At 40.3% G+C, this 23973-nt stretch overlaps 1 protein-coding gene across 1 annotated transcript in view; it reads left to right on the forward strand.

The window, feature by feature from the left end:
- tprn (taperin) overlaps positions 1-14719 on the forward strand; it is a 40314-nt gene extending 25595 nt beyond the window's left edge. The window contains exons 2-4 of the mRNA XM_084046366.1: positions 9648-9867; positions 12698-12822; positions 14195-14719. Coding sequence (XP_083902492.1) covers positions 9648-9867; positions 12698-12822; positions 14195-14257 — 408 coding nt within the window. The 3' untranslated portion in view covers positions 14258-14719. The remainder of the gene's footprint in view (positions 1-9647; positions 9868-12697; positions 12823-14194) is intronic.
- Positions 14720-23973: the final 9254 nt, after the last annotated feature.

Below are 23973 nucleotides of genomic sequence, written 5' to 3' on the forward strand. Positions count from 1 at the left end.
CCATGAAAAAGCTGCTCCTGTGGAAAGGTTATCATATATTTATTTACTCGTATTGACCCTATGAACAATTTAATATAGGTTTGGTTTTGCCCACTCTTTCGATAATGAAATCTTGTCTGGCTCATGGACTACATTGTGCATGACCAAAATAAATAAGTGAATAACAAGAACAATATAGGAACAGGGTTTCTCTCTCTCTCTCTCTCTCTCTCTCTCTCTCTCTCTCTCTCTCTCTCTCTCTCTCTCTCTCTCTCTCTCTCTCTCTCTCTCTCTCTCTCTCTCTCTCTCTCTCTCTCTCTCTCTCTCTCTCTCTCTCTCTCTCTCTCTCTCTCTCTCTCTCTCTCTCTCTCTCTCTCTCTCTCTCTCTCTCTCTCTCTCTCTCTCTCTGAGAATAAGAGAGAGAGTTGGAACGCAGACACAGGGAGACACAGTGAAAGGGGAGGCAAGCCCGGCAGCTAGACTGATTTATTGATAAACTCTCATTTGGCATGGAGTGGCTGACTCCCCAGCACAGGATGTGGACTTAAGACGGGGAAATGCTTTTGGTGGTATACAGTTTAGCAGAGAAGAGAAACTGAAGTAGTTGGTTTCCAGGGCTAAAAATGAATGCTTACTAAAAGGAGTGGCCTTTTTAAGTTAAGAGGAGTCGGAAACGCGCTGGTATAGCGTTTACCACAGGCTTTTAGTGTAACGTTCCTGGGTACTATGGTACCCGGGAAAACCACATAGCTGCATTACATAGAAACATTTGGCTTGTGTTTGTCTGTTGAGGATATCAAGTGGGAAACGTAGACTATGTTGCACATTTCACTTTTGGATCTGAAAGAGGGTCTTGTGTTTTTTGTTCTGGCTTTACATGGCATCAGTGTTGGTTTCGTCGACTAAAACTATGACGAAAAAGTTCGTCAACTTCCTTTTTTCACTGACGAAAACTAAAATGAAAACTGAATAAAAACTAAGCTATGATGACTAAAACTAAGACTAAATATATCGACAATTTCGTCAACAAATAAAAACTAGACTAAAATGTTAATGAGGGACGAGTGGAGAAGAGATCCAGTAGAACTAAAAGACAAGTCATTTTATGTTTGGTTGCGCTCGGGTGTTGCGCTCTGAAAATAGGCGATCTACAAGCTCACAACGCGGCGCGCTGCGGCGCGTTGTGAGCTTGTAGATCGCCTATTTTCAGCATGCAACCAAGTGTAAAATCAGCCATTACGACGCCATCAAGGCACCGCCAACATACATTTTAGTCGACTAAATCAACTGTAGATTAAGTCGACTAAAACTAGACTAACAGTAAAACATTTCAGAGACTAAAATATGACTAAAACTAAATCAAAAGACTATGACTAAAACTGAGTCAAAGTTTGCTGTCAAAATCAACACTACATGGCATCAGTGTTGCCTGCTCAGTCCAGTCCCTGTTGCTACAGTATCACTTGTCTAAGGGTGTTAATTTGAATTACGTCTGACCCAGTAATATAAAGGTCAGGAGCCTATCTCATGTTTCTATAGCCTGAGGCAGCTTGATGTACAAGTCAACTCTTTGGACATCAGGGACGTGCACAGATAGACTCTAGGTGGTGCTAGAGCACCTGCCCTTTGCCCTCTTGACCAGAAGTGCCCTTTTGAAAAAAAGTTTTTTTTTTTTACCAGTTTACAGCAGGGGTCTTCAACAGGGGGTCCCCAGAGTTACTACAGGGGGTCCGCCAAATCTTTATGTGATATGATTTTTGTTTTTACCATAACCACTCGAAACCTAGCATCCCTTTTCTGAGGAGAACTTTAGCCAAAAATAGCAGATCTACAAGCCCACAACGCCTCGCGCTGCAAGTAAACAAAAAAATATAATTTACTTGAGCACCTGCCCCTCAAAATGTCTGTGCACGCCACTGTTGGACATGATGCTGGTATGTTGATGATACGTAAGTGCTGCAAGAGCAGGGAGGCTTGGGGTAATATTTTGATAGTCTTTTGGTATGACTCGGCTGGGAATCGATCGCCTGACCTTCCTGTCTCAACGAGTCAGGGAGAGCGGACGGACACTCCTAACCACAAGGCCACGAGCTGGTCCATGCAATAATCTAAGATTGTCATTATTAACCCATTCAATCCGGGAACGCATCTGTGTCATTTTTAGATTTCTTTGGCTATTCAAAAATAGCAGATCTATAAGTTCATATAGCGCGGTTCATAGCGAGTGCAACGCAACGAGCTTGTAGATTTGCATATTTTTAGTTAAAGTAGTTAAAAAATATATATATATTCAAAGATTTATTTTGCACACATTTTCACGATTTTTCCAAAAAAATAGATCTACAAGCTCTTTGCTTGTAGATCTGCTATTTTTGAATAGCCAAAGAAAGCTAAAAATGATTCTTTCCCGGTCTAGATGTGTTCTCGGTTAACATCTCATGGTGAGCATGTAGATGAGGAGCCTGCAGGATGCTGTGCTGCAGGAGAGAGGTGGAGAGGAGTGGCTTGTTCTGAAACACAGTGGCCAGGGCCCAGTTGCACCACCTCACACTAAGTTCAAACTTAGCCTAGTTATAGCTTAAATGGCTTTAAAAAAAAGCCATTTAACCCATTTAGCCGGGAAAGTATCTGTGTCATTTTTAGATATCTTTGGCTATTCAAAAATAGCAGATCTACAAGCTCATTGCGCGGCGCTGAGTGCCGCGCTATGAGCTTGTAGATCTGCTATTTTTTGTTTTTTATGTGAAAATGTGTGCAAATCTTTAAATATATATATATATTTTTTAAATATATATTCAAAGATTTGCACTAATTTTCACGATTTTTCAAAAAAATAGCAGATCTACAAGCTCATAGCGCGGCACTCAGCGCCGCGCTATGAGCTTGTAGATCTGCTATTTTTGAAGAGCCAAAGAAATCTAAAATGACAGAGATACTTTCCCAGATTGAATGTGTGTTTAAGCTATAACTAGGCTAAGTTTGAACTTAGTGTGAGGTGGTGCAACTGGCCCTCTGGTTGTTATTGTAATTCACCTTGTTTATCAGTAAAGGGCCACGTTATCGCATAATCAAGCTACAGTATATTTGTCCTCATAAGGAAGTGTTTATGATGATTATTACAGTAAAGGGCACCCAAAGGGAAACATGGAAGTGCATCCTAAATCATTTCAGTTAGGGTATAATTTTTTAATCAGCCTTTATCAACCACATGATATTATATAAACATACGTATATATAGACTATATATATCATCAAATCTAAGAGTGAACATGACTTTCTCTATCGATTCAGATATTACTTAAGGAGGAGACGTGCACGTCAAAGTAAAGTAACCAAGTACATTTACTCAAGTACAGTTCTGAGGTATTTGTTCTTTACTTGAGCATTTCTCATTTCCAATACTTTTACTTCTACTCCACTACATCTCGGATCCAAATATTGTACTTTTACTCCCGCTGCAATTATTTGAAAACTTTAGTTACTTTGTAGATTTTGATTATTATTACAAAACATACATTAACCCCTTCAGCCCTTTTTTTTTAATTTTCGCTATTTGAATGCGTCGCGATGCGACGCATTGATTTTTCAAAAATGTTCACGATTTTTGAAAAATCGTAAAAATGTGTGCAAATCTTTGAGTATATATATATTTTAAAGCGAACATTTGTAACTCAAATCTTTGCTTCTGGGGGGTCCCTGGAACAAGATATTTTGATTGGGGTCGGTGGCCAAATACATATCTTTTGGGGGTCCTTGACATGAAAAAGATTGAGCACCACTGATATAGAAACATACGTTTTTCAGAATACCGTTGAGATTTAGGAGACATGTAGAATCGGCTTCAGGTCTCAATTGGTTAAGTAAAACAATTGAGTAGTTTTTCCACCACTGCGTCAGTGTCTTTATGTTTTGACATCAGTTTTTAGAGCTCAACATATACAGTCTATTGACTCTGTCCTACCAGTGGGATGCTGCTACCATTTCGGCTATTACTTGCAAAAGCTGGCTCGTCTTGAATCGCCTGTGACTGTGTGACTGAATGGGCACACTGCGGTATCTCTGGATTCATTTCTACTCCTCTGAGAGTGAAGGCTTGCGTTTTCCAAAGTGCTTTACAAACGCAACAAAGCACTTTGATACAGCGGTGGTTCTCCAACGTTTTCATGCCAAAGGACCCCCAAATTAATCCATTAAGACCTGGAACGCATCTGTGTCACCTTTTCATTATTTTACACTTTGGCTATTCAAAAATAGCAGATATACAAGCTCGTAGCGCGGCACCGAGTGCCGCGCTACGAGCTTGTATATCTGCTATTTTTGAAAAATCTTGAAAATGCGTGCAAATCTTTGAATATATATTGTTTAAAGCGAACATTTTTAACTCTATTCTTTGCTTCTGGGGGTCCCTGGAACAAAATATTTTGAGATGGCGGTTGGTGGCCAAATACATATCATTTTGGGGGTCCTTGACATGAAAAGGTTTGAGCACCACTGATATAGAAACATACGTTTTTTTTCAGAAAACTGTTGGGATTTAGAAGACATTTTGTAGAATCGGCTTCAGGTCTTAATGGGTTAAAGTTGTTCAACTGGTTTTGATGCTATATAATGGACATTTTGCTGGGGACCCCCTGGAACCTCCCCAAGGACCCCTGGGGGTCCCCAGATTTTAGTCATACTTTTTTGATACATTTGTTCACCACTTAAACCCTGTTATACTTAACTGGAGTCCCCCAGGGGTCCGTACTTGTTCCCCTCCTTTATTCCCCGCTACACCGAATCTCGTACCCCCAAAAATCCCTGATCTACAAGCTCACAAAGTATTGCATTGCGACGCGTCGTGAGCTTGTAGATTTGCTATTTTTGCCAAACGTTTCTCAAAGTTGGGGGGGGGGGGGGCAAATGGACTACTCTGTAACTCTGAGAGTTATAGAGTCCCTTGAAATTAAAAAAGTTTCAGAAACCACTGATGATTAATAAATAGAATGCCCTACATTTTGTTACGCAATAGTCATTTATTATTTGACTTGTTTCAAACGTCATCAGCGAAAAGAACAAACATTTTCAACCAGCAGACTTCAGCATTTGAAGCTCTTTGAAATCCTTTAGGATCTTTTGATGCCTTTTAAGTCGACACAGATGCCAAAGAATCTGACGCATAAGATTCACATGCAGTCCTGAGTGACAAATTGAAAATAAGTGAATGTTTTTTTTTTTAAACTTCATTAGCTGAATACATTAACTCATAACATTGCCGTTGGGCATATAGGCAATACATAGAAAGTGAAACCTTGTATCTCCATATTTATTATTCATTATTATTATATTTTTCGTAAATTAATACCCTTCTTCGTCGTACTAACAGTGTCACACAAAAAAGTTGCACAAATAGCTTATCGATGAGGTCACAATGCATTGCACCGCCATTTGTGACACTTTGCTATTTTTGAAAAATTTAAGTGAAAGTGGTTAAGTGTATCTGTGGGGTTTATAAATATTGAACCTCTGAAATGTATTAAACAAGCTTGTTGACTAAATGATAATAACTACATTGGAGATTCAACTTTTTCATGGTCCTTGACATGAAAAAGTTGGAGCACCACTGATATAGCAACATACTGTTACTATTTGGCCGCGGACCCCCATCTCAAAATATGTTGTTCCAGGGACCACCCAGAAGCAAAGATTTGAGTTACAAATGTTCGCTTTAAAAAATATATATTGAAAGATTTGCAAAGATTTTCATGATTTTTTTTTACAATAGCAGATATACAAGCAGATATACAAGCTTATTTAAGCTTGTATATCTGCTATGAGCTTGTATATCTGCTAATTTTGAATAGCCAAAGAAATCTTAACTGATTTTGAACATACAAGGTTTCTGCCCGACAGCAACGATAAGCAATTTGACATACTGCAGTAGGTTGCGTTTCATCTTCAAACGATATCACAAATACATACGAAATGTAACTTTAAAATAAAAAGAATAGTCGGACAACATAGTGAAATCTGATTGCGATGAGAAATATTGTGTGCCTGTCTGTCTCTATATGGCCTCAAGTACCCTGCAGGCAACAGCAGTGGAGTATTTATAGAATCAAAACTGGCTATGAGCTGAATATTGCAATGATTGATGTCAAAGAACGCCCGATTTCTTTGGGTGAACTACTACTTAATGTTGGCATGTGATGTATAAGCACACACAGGGACTACGTGGTTTGCTTCTATGTAGAAAAAAAAAAAACGGGGACTGCCAATTAGTCTATATTAGTCCGATAGCCTATTATTCCTACGTCCCAATAGTCCGAAAAAGTTTACGTTGGGGTTAGTTATAATGCACAGCGTCTGATCTATGGTACTTCAGAACAAAAAGAGCGAAGCCTGCTTTACTGACAGCTCTTCTTTACGCCACTATATTGCAGGATCTCTGTATAAAAGTTCAGACTCAAGCCCACCCAAATCTATGGTGTAAAGTCTATCTTATTTTCATTACAATCCAGTACTATTATTATTATGTTATTGTATATTATACAACAGGTCGTTCCGACCTAGCAATCTGATTGGTTGAAATAGCTATCTAATCGTGCTTCAAACCAGCATGATAGCACGGGCCTAATCACATTAATAAATCACTCTGCACTGCAGTCCGCACCTGATTAGACCATATATGGCACAGTGCTGTGCTGTGACATCACGCTGTCCCACGGTAGGAAAACAAACAGACAGTAGCCTGACCCACCGCCACCACCGGTGAACAAACAGCTATGCAAAATGGACTATGTATGCGAAAATAGCCGATCTACAAGTTCACAACGCGTTGCCATCGCAACGCGTTGTCAGCTTGTAGATCAGCTATTTTGGCCTCTGACATTCGAGGGTGTGCTTTACCGTCATTATTGGCACTTCAGTGATGCTTGCGGAACTCGGCTCCGCCTCGTTCCTGACCGCATCACTGGCGTGCCAATAATGACGGTAAAGCACACCCTCTCGTGTAATATTGCTTAATCGTCTCTGTCGAGTGGAAACAAAACCGTTACTTTTCAGGATTCAAATAAAAAAATAGGCAAAAGTAGGCACTCCGCACTATGAGCTTGTAGATCTGCTATTTTTGAATAGCCAAAGAAATCTAAAATGACACCGATGCGTTACCGGATTGAATGGGATAAACCCCGCCCTTGTGATCCTTGAAGTGACTGGTCTATGCATCAAAGTGCCATACCAGGGCCTTGTTTCACCCCATGGATCCATGTTTGTAGAGCAGAGAAGTGTTGCCAGATTGGACATGTCTTACAAGCAGCTCTCGGATGATCTGTCACATGGCCAGAAACATAGAAGCCCCCCCGCAAGGAAGCCACCTGCCCCCCCATCTGACTGACTGGGGGGAAGTACTGTGCCTTTAACCCATTAGGACCGGGGAAGGGCCTCTCAGTGTGGAGTTTGCATGTTCTCCCCGTGTCTCCTACGGTAGGTACCCTCACAAAAACATGCAGTAATCCTGGTCACTATACTGCCTCCCCCTGGTCGGCCGGGGCGCCTGATGGAGGGGAAAGGAACTGGTTGGAATAACGTGTTCCTTCCACGCGCTACGTCCAACCAGGGAAACTCTCTCTGTCAGTTGGCGTTCATGCATTGAAGGAGCATGAGCTCGGCCCTGGCCTGGCCTCCCTAGGTTGGCAGAGGGAAGGTAGTGCCCAGGATCACTTAGATAATTGGCAAAAAAGACTGGGGAACGCATCTGTGTCATTTTAGATTTGATCTATAACCATTATTTTATACTTTGGTTATTCAAAAATAGCAGATATACAAGCTCATAGCGTGGCACTCGCAGATCTGCTATTTTTGAAAAATCGTGAAAATGTGTGCAAATCTTTGAATATATATATTTTTTAAAGCAAACTTTTTTGTTTCTGGGGGGTCCCTGGAACAAAATATTTTGAGACGGGCGTCCGCGGCCAAATACATATCATTTTGGGGGTCCTTGACATGAAAAAAGTTTGAGAACCACTGATATTATAGCAACATAAGTGTTTCAGAAAACTGTTAGGATTTAGAAGACATCATTTGTAGAATATCCAGAAGCAAAGATTTGAGTTACAAATGTTTGCTTTAAAAAAATATTTATATATTCAAAGATTTGCACATTATTTTCACGATTTCTCAAAAATAGCAGATCTACAAGCTCGTAGCGCGGCACTCGGTGCCGCGCTACGAGCTTGTAGATCTGCTATTTTTGAATAGCCAAAGGAATCTAAAAATGACACAGATTCTTTCCCGTTCTAAGTGAGTTAAAGTGCATGAACGGCAGCTGGATTTCATGGACGCCACACAAAATGCTGTGTCTAATAATAATAACGTATCGGCTATCAGGTGCACGTTGGCCTAAATCGGCACTTTTTCGAGAACGAGGAAATGGGTGGGAATGTGATAAACGTTATCGAATCATGCTGCAGTCTGCAGCCAAGTCTGTACTTTATCAGATACGGCTGTCTGTGGCATGATATCAACGGCAATAAGGAAGCAATAATTACTGTTAATGTTTGCCATGTTGATACTGTACAATGATCTGGTCGTCATCATCGCGATGAGCAATGTGCATTATTTACTGTAAAAGGTGAGTTATATGGCCAAGCATTTTTTAATCTGCCTTTGATACAGAAATACCAGCACATTTCCATAGCAATACCAGCACATTTCCATAGCAACTGAGACGCTAATCTCATCTGCCTAGCTAAAGTTGCGTTGCTTTGCCGGGAATATTCTGTGCATGCAACCAGTACTTTACAAATGTACATACATTTCACCATTAAATAGGCTTAATGATATGTTTAGATTGTGTTGAATCAGAATAACCTTAAATTAAGAAAAAGCAGTCAGCTTACCACATCACTGTTGTGGCAATAATAACAGTAAAGAAGACCCTATTGTATCAGTAACGCCGCCTTATGTATCAGCCACTTTTAACCCATTGAGACCTGAAGACGATTCTACATGTCTCCTAAATCTCAACAGTTTTCTGAAAAACGAATGTTTCTATATCAGTGGTGCTCAATCTTTTTCATGTCCAGGACCCCCAAAATGATATGTTTTTGGCCGCGGACCCCCATCAAAATATGTTGTTCCAGGGACCCCCCAGAAGCAAAGATTTGAGTTAAAAATGTTCGCTTTAAAAATATATATATTCAAAGATTTTCACACATTTTCACGATTTTTCAAAAATAGCAGATCTACAAGCTCGTAGCGCGGCACTCGGTGCCGCGCTATGAGCTTGTATATCTGCTATTTTTGAATAGCCAAAGTGTAAAATAATGCTTTTTAGCTCAAATCAAAAAATGACACAGTTCCAGGTCTTAATGGGTTAAGGTTGTTCAGCAAGTACTGTATGGTGGAAGTGGCTGGTGATTACTGTAATGGAAAACCCACCATTGGATGAGAAGGTTTCCTGCTGTGTGGTGTGTTTTTTATATACTTTTGTATTATAATTGTTTTATACTTTTCATATTGAAGTCAATTGGGCTTTGACTGAAGTCACAGGCCGATCGCATGAAGTCCAAGATTCACATTGGAGCCACATCGTTCACATGTGGATCCTGTGATCCGATTTGCTTTTACGCTTCATAGTCGTCTAACTATTCTCTCTCTGTCTCCCCCCCTCTCTCTCTCTCTCTCAGCTGAAGATCTCGTTCAACGAGTCCATCCTCAGCAGCACGTACGAGTATCCGTCAGAGAGCACGGTGTGGGACAGCGGGGACGAGGAGGACGAGGAGGAGAGCGTGAGGCGAGAGGGGAGGAAGGTGGCGGACGACCAGCCCAGCATGGTGGGCCGCATCCACATCCCCCGGCCCAGCTTCTCCAGTTCACCCACTCACCACACCACCACCAACAACACTGGTGAGATATGAGGACACTAGTGCATTGGTTCTCAAAGTGGGGTCCGGGGACCCCCAGGGGTACTTGAGGGAGTTCCAGGGGGTCCCCAGCTAAATGATAGATTAGGCACCAAATGGACCCTTATGGGTCTGTAACTCTGAGAGTGTACAAATGGAACCAAATGGACCCGTTAAGGGTCCATTTGGTTCCATTTGTACACTCTCAGAGTTAAATTGACATAGATTTTACAATATAAATTGCGGTCCAAGTGATAGAAATGCCATTAAATGGGGGTCTGTAGCCCTAATGCCGTGGGCTAATAAGTGTCAATTTGGGGGTCCTTGACATGAAAAAGTTTGAGAACCACTGCACTAGTGTAGGGCTGGCCATGATATCAATATCATATTGATTTTGTGATGTATGAGACCAGGTATCTTCTGGGATTTTGGATATCATAATATCGTGATATGATATATAAGTCCAGGGGTCTTCAACGTTTTACAGGCAAAGGACCCCTTAGCTGAGAGAGAGATGATGAAGCAGGGACCCCCCACTACATATCCGATTCATGTTAAATGTGTTTTTTCAGACATTTCACATCTTAAACCCTCAACAATCTCGGCTAATTGTCGCCACAGAATAGGGATGCGAGGGTTCAAGTAGTTCATGTAAAAATAAAAAAAAATAAAGTCCCTATCACACAAACATTTGGCGGCCCCCCTGCAGTATCTCTTAGGACTCCCTAAGGGTCCCGGACCCCCTGTTGAAGACCCCTGGTATAAGTGTTTGTCTTCTCCTGGTGTTAATCTCTTAAGCCTTATTTATACATTTCTTGTCAGAGATGTTGGAAAATAGCAGAAATTGCCAATCTACAAGGTCACAGAATTTTGATTATGGTCACAATATTGATACCGAGGTATTTGGTGGGAACATATTGTGATATTTGATATTTTTGCAGCAATGTAGGTTTTATTTCTGAAAGAAGCAGAAGTCGTTAGAGAATTTTGTGATGATTCTGAATGCAGAATGTTATTTTGTTAATCGAAACAAACGTCAACTTGCAGACAACTAAAGCAGCTCCTTATAACAATTTACAATTTATGCATTTAGCAGACGCTCTTAACCCATTAAGACCTGAAGCCGATTCTACAAATGTCTTCTAAATCCCAACAGTTTTCTGAAAAACGTATGTTTCTATATAAGTGGTGCTCAAACCTTTTCATGTCAAGGACCCCCAAAATGATGTGCACTTGGCTGCCGACCCCCCATCTCAAAATATGTTGTTCCAGGGACCCCCAGAAGCAAAGATTATGAGTTGAAAATGTTCGCTTTAAAATAATATATATATTCAAAATGTGCGCACATTTTCACGATTTTTCAAAAATAGCAGATCTACAAGCTCGTAGCATAATGTTTTTCAGCTCAAATCAAAAAATTACACAAATGCGTTCCAGGTCTGAATGGGTTAATCCAGAGCAAGCAAGGACAACACAAGATAATACATCAAATGCATAGAAATAGTAATCTAATAATAAAGTAAGTAATGCATAAGTAAACCAAGAATCAAATAATAAACTAATACAAAAGTAAACCAAGAACCTATCATCAGCCTTGCACATTGAAACTGTCTATACACACTATATAGGATGCCATGCCAGTTCAACAATGACCTGGCATCTGTCTACATAACACGCTATCTAAGTTACATGTTAGCCTTTGCGTAAGCCTGCAAGGTCGTCGGGGCTAGGAGGGCAAGTGCTACAGGGCTGAGGTGGAGTCTGAAGAGGTGAGTCTTCAGATTACCACAGTGTTACTCCCTCTTCGTCGCCACCCAAAAAAAACGTGGTACACGTTCTCCCGGAGAGTAGAGTAGTGTTGATTTTCACAGCAAATTCTGATTCAGTTTTATTTATAGTTTATAGTCATTTTTAGTCATAGTCTTTTGAATCAAATTCCATTTAGTTTTAGTCATATTTTAGTCATCTGAAATGTTTTACTGTTAGTCTAGTTTTAGTCGACTAAATATCATAAGATTATAGTCGACTAAATCTACAGTTGATTTAGTCGACTAAAACGTATTTTGGCGGTGCCTTGATGGCGTCGTAATGGCTGATTTTACACTTGGTTGCGTTCTGAAAATAGCCGATCTACAAGCTCACAACGCGTTGTGAGCTTGTAGATCTGCTATTTTCAGAGCGCAACAAACAGTCGAACAGTCGAGCGCAACCAAACCTAAAATGACTTGTCTTTTAGTTCTACTGGATCTCTTCTCCACTAGATCCCTCACTAACATTTTTGTCAAGTTTGTATTTGTTGACGAAATTGTCAATATATTTAGTCTTAGTTTTAGTCATCGTGGCTTAGTTTTTATTTCGTTTTTGTCTGTGGAAAAGGTAGTCGACGAACATTTTTCGTCATAGTTTTAGGCGACGAAATTAACACTAACGTCCACTATAAAACAGGTGCAGGACAAACTGATGAAGGCAGGTAAAAATGGGTTAAGACAGGGAAAGCATCGGTCACTTTAGATTTTAACCACTTTAACTTTATTGTATACTTTGGCTATTCCAAAAATATTGCTATTTTGCCAGTCAGTCTGAGGCAAGTAAATGGATTTAGTCCCTGGATGACTGTATAGGAATACAGTCTGACTTATTGGTGATCTTGGGTGACACCTATAGGTCAGTTTGCAGTACTGAACGGTTCGGTGCATTATGTAGATTATGAAAATAACTTGTATCTAATCAATTGCACTTGACACACTACCTCGTGTGATTGATATGGTGGAATATGTTTTGTATGATCAGTAGTATAGTAAATAACTCTGCATTTCCCTCTGCTTTCTCTTTAGACCTGTCGAGCTACGTTCCTAAGCATTCGGTGGATTTCAATGCCTGGCAGGAACACAAACTCGATGACCCGGTTTACCAGGGGGACGCCAATTCCCAGCACACACAGATGTCAGAGGAAGTCATGGTAAAAATGTATATTTTTATGGATTAATCAAGCTCAGCTGTCAAGAAAACATACAGGATTTTCCCTTAACCCACTAAAACCGTGAAACGCATCTGTGTAACTACTTAAACCATTATTTTATATTTTGGCTATTCAAAAATAGCAGATCTACAAGCCCATAGCGTGGCACCGAGTGTGCCACGCTATGAGCTTCTATGAGCTTGAAGGGAACGTTTGTAACTCAAATCTTTGCTTCTGGGAGGGTCCCGGGAACAACATATTTTGAGATGGGGGTCCGAGGCTAAAAACTTAATCATTTGGGGTTGACATGAAAAAAGTTTGGGAAACAGTGATTATAGCAACATAAGTTTTTTTTTTTTAAACTGTTGATTTGTAGAATCCCCCAGAAGCAAAGATTTGAGTTAAAATGTATATATTCAAAGATTTGCAAAAAATCATGATTTTTTCAAAAGATAGCAGATCTACAAGCTCATAGCGCGGCATGAGCTTGTATATCTGCTATTTTTGAATAGCCAAAGAAATCTAAAAATGACACAGATGCATTCCCCGGTCTTTAATTGGTTAATGGCAGTGATGTAGAGACATATAACATAACAGTAAAATCCTCAGTGTTCATTTACACATTTTTAACTCTTAGAAATGCAACCAGATGGACCCGGACATTTGTACACTCTCTGAGTTAAAATGAACACTGAGGAATTTACAGTGCAATTTAGAGCATTTTACTTCCTACACTACTGGCTGTACCGTACGCACACAACAATTAAAGGTAGGGTAAGTGATATTTTTTGTTAAAAGGTCTATACTGTGATAACAATTGCTATATAGTGTTTGTTCATTAACAGGAGTCTCCCTGTCTCTCCAGCTCTTTAATAAACAGAAAATCCATGTTCAGGTAGGTGACAACATTTTAGCCAATCAGAAGAGAGTACCCATTTATCAGCTTCATTTTTATAGTGTTCCATCTGTATCCTGACTGAGTTCCCTATCCTGATTGGATAAAATTAGTATCCCGACCTGGAAATGAATTTTCTGTTTAATAAAGAGCTGGAGAGACATGGAGACTCCTGTTACTGAACAGACACTCTGTAGCCATGAGTACTATCAGAATATAGAGCTATTTAATACGTATTTTAACCAAAGAAAATCACTTACCCTACGTTTTTAAAGAACTTGGAATAGAACAGTGGCTCATGTACAGGGCTTATAATTAAGCACAATGACTATATTCTCCCGTGTTGTGTGGGTGCATTACTTGGCCTAGATAGTAATTAATTAATTACATTTCCCATAGTTGAATTGAAATTAAATAATTAATACTATTTGAACCCTCAACCCTCTCACACACTCTCTCTCTCTCTCTCTCTCATAGCTCACGCCAGCTGACAGCTCGTCTCTGTCTGACTTCAGTAGCGAGCCTGCTCTCTACTTCTGATGTCTCTCTGGACCAAATAGAACTCTTATCTCCGAAAACCAAGCCGCCACTGTAAGAGCATCCTATAGTGTCACTCACACCCATCAGAACCCGGGCCTGTCGTACTTCAGTCAACACTCCCAACAACAACAAGGACAGAAAAGCACACACACTTCCACCGACCAAGACACAACAAGGCACTGACTGTTCAAATCCTACAAAGGCCTACAATGGCCACAAGGATTCAGAGCTTTCACTTTCACTATCTCACTAGACAAACGAACCCATGGATGATGGCTTACTGCCAAAGTAGCAAGGCGTAATGGACAAGATTAAGGGTGATTTATACTTTGTTGTGTGCCAGGGTCACGCACCAAATATAAAACGTGTCGCAGGCAGCCAACGTACGGATGGGACGATATGACGTCATTTACGATATTATCGCGATAATCAAAATATGCTTAAAACTCTTAAAAAATGCCACTTTTGTTAACCACTTGAACCCCAGCATCCATAGTCTGGGGTGGAGCATTTGCCGATCTACAATCTCACAACGCGTTGTGAGCTTGTAGATCGGCTATTTTTGGCAAAGAGATTTAGAGAGTGGGAAAAAAGTCTGTCAAGTACTTTCTTTACAGGTGTGTATTGTGAGCGTTTTCTATCACGATAAACGATAATAACTGTCATCATCCCATCCCTAAGCCAACGACACTTTGAATTCAACATCTTCAAGCCTATGATGATTTTTCCAAACTCGGCACGGTCGCTTGGTGATGCATCCCTCTCCACCATACAACCGTGTGGCAGGAATCCAGGCGATCTTCGGTGCGTGACACGGCACACAAATACAAGTACAAATCGGGGGTTAGAGTCGAGCTGAATTGGTATGATTTTGGTATCGTGACGCATTTCCAAGTGAAACAGGATAGGATTGGAGGTGAGACATAGCGTCTCGGTCAAATCACAGTGATGGGTGGTGATTTCTTGCCTCGGAGGTTTCCAGGAACATATTTTCGGTGTACCGTTTAGCTGTAAAAATGAGATTGTTTTGCAAATGGTAGATCACTGCCGTAACTGCGTACGGCATACAACAACACCACCACTCTCTGGTGTCTGTCTATAGCATAATGAATCTTAGCTCTGTGTGGAAGATGTTGGTTATAATTGGTCGGTTCTTGCTGATGTAAGCGCCTGTCATTTTGTTTACAGTCGAAAACATGATTGGATTTTGATATACAGTAAAAACACAAAAATTCAAATTTTATTTTTTCTTTGGCCTATCATTGTTAAATAGGAGCACAATATGACTGGGACAGAGAGATGTTTTTCTCATTTCAGCTTGACTTTAACAACCGCGATCAGATTCCACCGTCATGATGTGGCTACTAGTGTTAATGTCACTCTGTTATCGCGACGCACTCGCGTTTTGTCTTAACAACCATGGACATGGATCACATGTAGTCACACAGACCTAAAGAAAAGAAGCAGCAGGACTGTCTTCCATCGCTATCCTGGGAAAGTTAATCTGTCGTCCTCTCTGCTGATCCGTCGTCAAATCCTCTCATTCGCTGCCTTGCTCATAGGCAGCGCACTCTTCAAACCCTGAGACTCCACATCCGTCTTGTCTTTTCCAACAAGCTCTCCTGTCTTTTCTTTGTCCCGACGTAGGGCCGGGGCGATATATATATATATCAATATTGTATAATATGAGACTAGATATCGACTGGGATTTTGGATATCGTAATTATGGCATTAAGTGATATCTTTTCCTGGTTTTAATCACTTAAGCCTTATTTTTTACTTTCGGAAATCTTACAAAAAATAGCCGAAATAGCCGATCTACAAGCAACACTGTAATCAACATTGTAGATTGGCTATTTTTTTTTAATGTATGCGGGAGAAAATGATATCATCACAATATCGATATTGAGGTATTTGGTTATTTCATTTTTATGTATATCGCCCAGCCTTACTCCGATGTTTTTGTGACGTTTCGCTTTCTCTTTGCATCTATCATCATCTCCGAGAATCCCGCAGGTATTGCGGAGGCGAGAAGTGGTGGAGACGGCAGAGAGAGAGAGAGAGACTCGATGAAAGTCAGTGACCAAAATTCCTTAACGAGCAGGAAGCCATGAGTGCCCGTCCATACGCAGCTCGACCATGGTGACAAAGTGTCAGTGTTAGCATGGAAACATGTCATTTTTCAGAGAACGTTCTCCAAACGTATATAGGCGCCGGAGAACCCTGTGCAGTTAGATGAGTGGCGGACTCGTTAAAGAAAACAAAAAAGACTTCAATAGTGAAAGGGTGCCACAATTGTAGTTCTTTGTCTCGTTTTTTTTTTTGTACCTGCATGTTCTTATTTCAGCCTCTCTCTCACTCTCTCTCTCTCTCTCTGTCTTTACTCTTTTTTACTCTCTCTCTCTTTACTGTAATGCTTCTGTACGTATGCCTTTTAGTTTTGTGTGTTTTTCTGGCAAACTATGCTGTATTCAAGCTGCTGGGTTTGGTTTGAAGCTAGCAGATCTCTGGAGTCCAATGGCAAGTAAACTTCAACACAGTCCCCTGTGGACCCGGTAAAGATTCATGTCCTTGATTTAAGCAAAGTATAATTTTTTGATAATATACTTGAAAAGTGACCTTGGCCAATAATGTCTGTACGTCAGTATTGTGAATGATGCATACACAACAACACAATATCAAATACATCTGGCAGAATGTTTCCGTGTATAAATATGCTGTTTTCCCATTTTCAAAATAACAATCGCATTATTTGGCTGTGCTGTCAAACTATCAGATCTCCAATGATGGCTTTCTCTGGCACTGCACCTTGTCAAAAGGCAACTATATTTTTCCCTGTGTTATAAGTTGAAGTTTGCATGTCAGAGAGCAGCTGGTTTATAAAAGTATTTTGTATGGATAAATTGCTGTTGGGGTGACGGAACTGGAAAGGGGGCTCATGGACTACAGATCGGAACGGCCCTCCTTGATCTTTTTCCAGTCAGACCTTGTGTACTTTCAACATTCCACAGAAAGTAAGCTGGTCCTTTTTCAGTAATGAAGGCAACATTGATTATTATTATTATCATTTCATAATGTGGTGTGTTTGCAGGGGTGAATGGTATTGTGTGTATGGGTGTGTGTGTTTGTGGTGGAAAGTTTAAAATTATGTATTGTAATCATCTTTTTTTATGATTTGTTTTGTATACGAGACCATTCAAAAGTCTCCAAAAGATTTTTTTACTCGCAATGCCAATTGATTAATGTGTTTCTGTAAACGGCCACCGCTTGAGTTTTATTCATTGGTTTCATTCCCACATTTACTCCCCTCAGCCAGTATTGATGTACAGTTTCAATATTTATTACTTGCCTCTAGCATTACGTTTTTTTTATTTTATTTCTCTGATCAAGTTCAATTGGTTTTTGGTGGAATCGTCAACACTTTCGATGGAACCTTTCTGTCTGTATCGAATGCAATTAGACATCTTTTGTTTTATCTGCGGTCTAAATTATATTTCTGTTTGTTTCATTTTGCACTGTCATTGATTTAAGCCTTGTTTTGCACCTCATGTGAAGGAATAGAGTAACGCCTGATTCATACTTAGTTGCATGCCATTATCGTGCAGGAAAGTTAGCCGATGTACAAGCTTGCAGCGCGGTGCGCGGTGAGCTTGTAAATCTACTATTTTCAGTGCGGGACGTCCGGCCGTAACTATGTATAAATCAGGCTTCAGTGATGGGAAGGGGAAATGTGCCCTTGAAAGATATCTTATTTAAGAGGGTTTTTGTTTTGTCCAAAATAATATCCATAATTAGGGAAAACAAAATGTATAACTACAAAATTATGCCTGGGACAAAAATACTTGAGAAATTGATTGGCTAACTAGCACTTTTGAGTGTTTACATGTCTTATTATGATCAATTAATTAAGACGTTGGCTGACAAAATGAAAGTTTTACACTGCCCTCTTGTTTTAAAGTCATATTTAATGAAGGACTTTTAGGCTTTTTGTTGTTTTCTTTCAAAATGGATCGCTGTAATATTGAATTACAACTCTTGAATTGTCGAGGATGAATGCACTGCCGATGAATGTCATGTCATGTTTCTTTTATTTTTATTATTATTTTCGTTCTTGCCACAGCCTTGCATTGAAATCTTATGATTGTTGGCCTTGTCATTACCTAACAATAGCTGGGTTTCAATACAGGACCAAGTTCAATCTGCTAGCTTCATTTTACCGCCATACTTGTCACAAAAGTACCCCCCCATAACATTTTCTACAATGTATGTCTTTTTTTGCCAATTGAGACAATTTTGTCAGACTAGTTTTGTTTTTAATCGTATAATAACGGAGGCCTTGCACGGAATGTTGGTATAGTTCTCTCCAGCATGGCTGCCTGTAACCGTTGGTAACCACTTTCAAAAGAAAATGCCTCATTTCCGTGTAGTGGGAGAGTACAGTAGGTACAGTACAAGGGCTGGGCGATATGACCTCAAATCAATATCACCATTATTTCAAACTTTGCAGATGATTACATATGAACTACAAACTAATTGATGTAGTTGATTATAATAATATTATATTAACCCATTAAGACCTGAGGTTCCGATTCTAACAATGTCTTCTAAATCCTAAGAGTTTTCTGAGAAACCTGTTTCTATGTCAGTGGTTCTCAATCTCAAAATATGTATTCGGCCGCGGACCCCCATCTCAAAATATGTTGTTCCAGGGACCCCCCAGAAGCTAAGATTTGAGTTACACATTTTCGCTTTAAAGAAAATATAAATATATTGAAAGATTTGCACACATTTTCACGATTTTTCAAAAATAGCAGATCTGCAAGCTATGAGCTTGTAGATCTGCTATTTTTGAATAGCCAAAGAAATCTAAAATGACACACAGATGTGTTCCCGGTCTTAATGGGTTGAAGAAAAGATTTTAAACTGCTTTTCGATTATTCAAATAACCTACATGAAAAGATAGTGCCGGTTATTGGTTCTAAAAAATATCGGTTTCAATGTGTTTTCGGTTTATTGCCCAGCCCTAGCAGGTACAGTAAAACGTTAAGGAAAAGGCATGAAATTACTGTTCCACTGTGACTTTGTTTACAACTTCCAGTAATCGGACTGGAAGCAGTCATATAGCGTAGTAGTGGCTTGGAGAGGCTAGGCCAAGTCTGGTATAATCACTGGTTCGCCTCCCCGGCCCCGCACAGTATAATAGGAAGTGTCCCTGAGCAAGACACCTATCTATACCCTAATTGACCATATTCACACGGTGGCCATTTTGGAATTTTACATTGAAAGTGCCACCCCGTTGCCGTGGCAACCGGGTGGCACTTCATTAACTTAATAGCAATATCGCCGCCGTGTGAATATGGTTGCTTTCCAACCGGGCGCTCATCATGACGTGTCATCGTGTCATCTGAGCAGCCAGCCACCAGCTTAGGTGAATCTGAAACAGAATTTCCTCCGCAGGATTAACTAAGACCTCCCTCTTTCCCGTCAGACTCCAAGACATATTTGATATATACATATACTGTATATATCATATATCAGCACATAGCAATAGGCTCTACGCACAGCAGCTATATTGGAAAGAAATTTGGGCCTCTTCCTTACTTCCCTCACAGGTGTTACCCATGATACTAATGAAGGCTCTGTTCCGTTCAGGTCAAACAAGAGTCAAGGTGCTGATATTGTGCATGTTGGCTCACTGGAAACACTCTGCTACACCAGTGGGTCTCAAAGTGTGGTCCAGGGACCCTCATGGTTCCTTGAGGGGGTTCCAAATGGTCCCGTTACGGGTGTGTAACTCTTGAGAGTGTACAAATGGAACCAAATGGACCCGTTAGAACCACTGTGCTACGCTAAATGGAACAGAGCCTTCATTAGAATCATTGGTAATACCTGTTAAGGAAGTAAGGAAGAGGCCCAATTTCTTTCCGATATGGCTGCTGTGCAAAACCGTTGTTTATTCCAAAATCAAGGATGAATGTACATTCTAAGCATTAAGTGAAAGGCCCCCTTTTGGGACCCAGAAAAAAAACCTTACTTGGTCCTGCTATTTGAATGGGGCTAATGATCTGATGCCATACCAGCTACAATCATCTGTGCTTAGTGGTTCTCTCAAACGTTTTAATTTCCACGGACGCCCATAACTCTGAGAGTTATACAGACCTGTACGGGTCCATTTGAACCCTGAGGGTCCCTGGGCCCCGAGAACCACTGATCTGTGCTATAACTGCTGCCCTTGCAGACCTCAAGTCCCCCTTAGGAACTAGCTAGTCTACAAGCTCCAAAATCGCCCATCTAGGAGCTTGTAGGTTGACTATAATCGGCGCATGACGTTGTCTGACGATGAAGCATGAATCAGGCAGAAGTCGTTGCCTCTACCTCTCAACCCTTTTCGGGGGTTTTCCATGGACTCTTGTCTCGTCATCGTTGCAGTGGATAAAAAGAGGCAGACCTAATGTTCTACTCTGTCACGCGACAGTGTCTCTTTCTGACAAGAACTGATCTTTGACTGATGGATTGATTGAATACTTTATTAGCAGTTTGCAAAAAAAAAAGCACAGGAAAGTACAGTTCAATACAAGGTCTGCTAAGAGGATTTTAAACCCAAGAAAGCCTATATGGCTTGTTTCCATTGGGGTACTTTGTACTCAAATCATAGAAATTGAGTACAAAGGAACATTGAACATCAGTTATTTTTCAGCAAGAAACACTGTCAGGCGATGGGTTATGAATTGATCTTAACCATTTAAACCCTATGTATTTATTTGTCCAGGAGTCTATACTCGGTCCCCTCCTTTTTGTCCCCCTCTTTGCTGAAAATAGCCGATCTACAAGCTCTCAACGTGCTGTGAGCTTGCAGATCTGCTATTTTCAATAGTTTGGATCCCGGGGGCCGGGGGGAGACAACAAATTTCTCTCTTGGGCAAAAAAACAGTTTAGGAACCTCTGGTCAGGAGGGTTTAAATGGTTAATTTTCCAGTGATCGCATGCTTCTGAATCATACAGGGGGGGGGGGGGGGGGACTCAGACGGACCACCCTGTGTCTCTGCCTTGGGCTGCACTATTTTCCTGTCTGTTCCTGTTGAGAAGTAAAAATGTCATGTCATACTGTAGTGACTATAATGGTAGAAAGGTCCATCTTGTACTCCTCTTTTACTTGTATGTAAATCTGCATCACAACAGATGTGCTTACTGTAAAAAAAAAAACTGAAAAAGAAGAAAAAAAGAAAAGAAAAACAATGTAGCCTACTTGTCAATGATTTGGGCAACAAAAGAAGAAAAAAATGATGTCACACTTGTACAAAGTAAAGCTCAATAAATAGACTTGAATATGTGTGAAGCTCAGAATGTGTGACTTTCATGAACGGGTATGTTTGACCACTTTGACACATTGTTTTTAATTATCATTGACGTAAGGTATTGCCAGTGGTGGAATAAGTACTCAAATGTTTTACTTAAGTATCAATACTGCTATGTAGAAGTAGTCTGTTACGAGTGAAAGTCTGGAATTCAAAATTTACTTGAGTAAAAGTTCAAAAGTATTGGTATCAAAATGTACTTAAAGTACCAAAAGTAAAAGCACTATAATGTTTGAAAATAGCAGATCTACAAGCTCACAATCGCGATGCGTTGTGAGCTTGTAGATCGGCTATTTTCAAATAGCCTAGGTATAAAATAGGGCTAAAAGTGGTTAATGTATGTTTTATAATGTAATAACTTGAATCATTATGCAAAGTAACTAGTAACTAAAGTTTTCGAATAATTGTAGTAGAGTAAAAGTACAATATTTGCCCCCTGAGATGTAGTGGAGTAGAAGTAAAAGTATTGACAATTGGAAATACTCCAGTAAAGTAAAAGTACCTCAAAATTGTACTTAAGTACAGTACTTGAGTAAATGTACTTAGTTACTTTACACCACTGCTCTTAACTCTCAATTACAGCCGCAATATTAGTCAACAGAAATTGCCTGCTCCCACGCTCACCCCCTCTCTTTCCACATTCCCACACTACAGTGCCAGGTGAACGCGCCATGACTAGTTATTAGCATGGCAGCGCCCCAGCTCCGGTGGTCACGCCCACCAGTGCAGTGGCCAATCGTCAATCAAGTGTGCAATTACCTCTTACGTCAGTAATAATAAAAAGGTGAGACTTGGCATAATAAGTCACATGAGGCTCCTACAGTGATCTACAGCATTTCATATGAAAACTGGCAGAATAAAAATGATTGAAGACTTTATTAGCAGTTTTTTTTAAGCACAGGAAAGTACAGTTCAATACAAGGTCAGCTAAGAGGAGTATAACCCCAAGGAAAGCCTATAGACAGGTTTCCTGTTAGTAAACATTGAGAGGAATATGACCGCGCAGCTGCGGGGGGAAGCCTATGGGTGCGTTTGGAAATTACGCACCGGAGCACACTCGGCTATTAGTTTGTATTGGCCAGTGCGCTCACTGCCGCTCAGGGCTGTATTTTCGAACGCGCCTTCCACCCCCAGGCATGCGCAGATTGCGCATTCTGCTCTGTGATGACGTCGCTCGGAAACCCGTCTATGGCTTGTTTCCATTGGTGTAAAATACATGAAGATTAGTGTCCCTATTCTGGGGGATAAGGTAACAGGATCGGTGGGCACTAGGGACGTCTGGGCACCTCGATGTAAACCTGGCTATTTTGTCCAAAATGTTAAGAAATTAAATATTTGAAAAATGGTCTTAAGTAAAGTAAACTATACATGATTAGAACATGCTTAAACATTCGACAATTAAGGTCTAATATTTCTACAGTTGCTACAAATTGCTACAAATCTACATGCGCATTTTTAATTGATTTTATATTGAATCAATGTTATGGAATCAATATTGATGCAACCATCATATGAATGGTAATCTATTTGTATATTTAGTTGATTTTAATGTCAACCAATAACAGATTCATCTTTTAAAAATCACTTGACCCCAACAAATAGAGTAAGTAGAGATATGCTTATAGGCTCTGCTCTATGCTATGAGGGCTGCTGGGGACTGATGGGGAAACTGGACGACAGGGGCAATAGGCTCTAAGGAAATTGGGCCTCTTCCTTACTTCCTTCACAGGTGTTACCAATGATTGTAATGAAGGCTCTGTTCCATTCTGGTCAAACAGAGTCAGGGTGCTGATGTTGTGCATGTTGGCTCACTGGAGACACTCTGCTACACCTCATGGTTCCTTGAGGGGGTTATAAATGGCCCCTTATGGGTGTGTAACTCTGAGAGTGTACAAATGGAACCAAATGGACCCTCCAGAGGGTCCATTTGGTTCCATTTGCACACTCTCAGAGTTATGGGGGTCCTTGAAATTAAAAGGTTTGAGAACCTAGTGCTACAAATGCAACAGAGCCTTCATTAGAATCATTGGTAACACCTGTGAAGGAAGTAAGGAAGAGGCCCAATATCTGTGCAATATGGCTGCTGTGCATAGAGCCTATTCTGCAAAAAGACCCCATGGCCAGTCATTTGGGATTAAAGTCGGGAAAAAACGCCTATACGTTATTTTAGTCCGGACTTGAATTACGTAATTCGTAATTCATAATGCATTGTTTTCCCCCTTCCTATAAATGTAGTGGAGTCAAAAGCACAATATTTCTCTTTGAAAGTAATGGAGTGAAAGTCATAAGTTAATGATAAATAAATAAAAAGGTAATGTACACATACCCATAAGGCCCAATACAAAAAGATTTGTATTTAAA

Source organism: Gymnoscopelus microlampas (assembly GCF_963454915.1).
Source record: "Gymnoscopelus microlampas genome assembly, chromosome: 21".
NCBI classification, from domain to species: domain Eukaryota; kingdom Metazoa; phylum Chordata; class Actinopteri; order Myctophiformes; family Myctophidae; genus Gymnoscopelus; species Gymnoscopelus microlampas.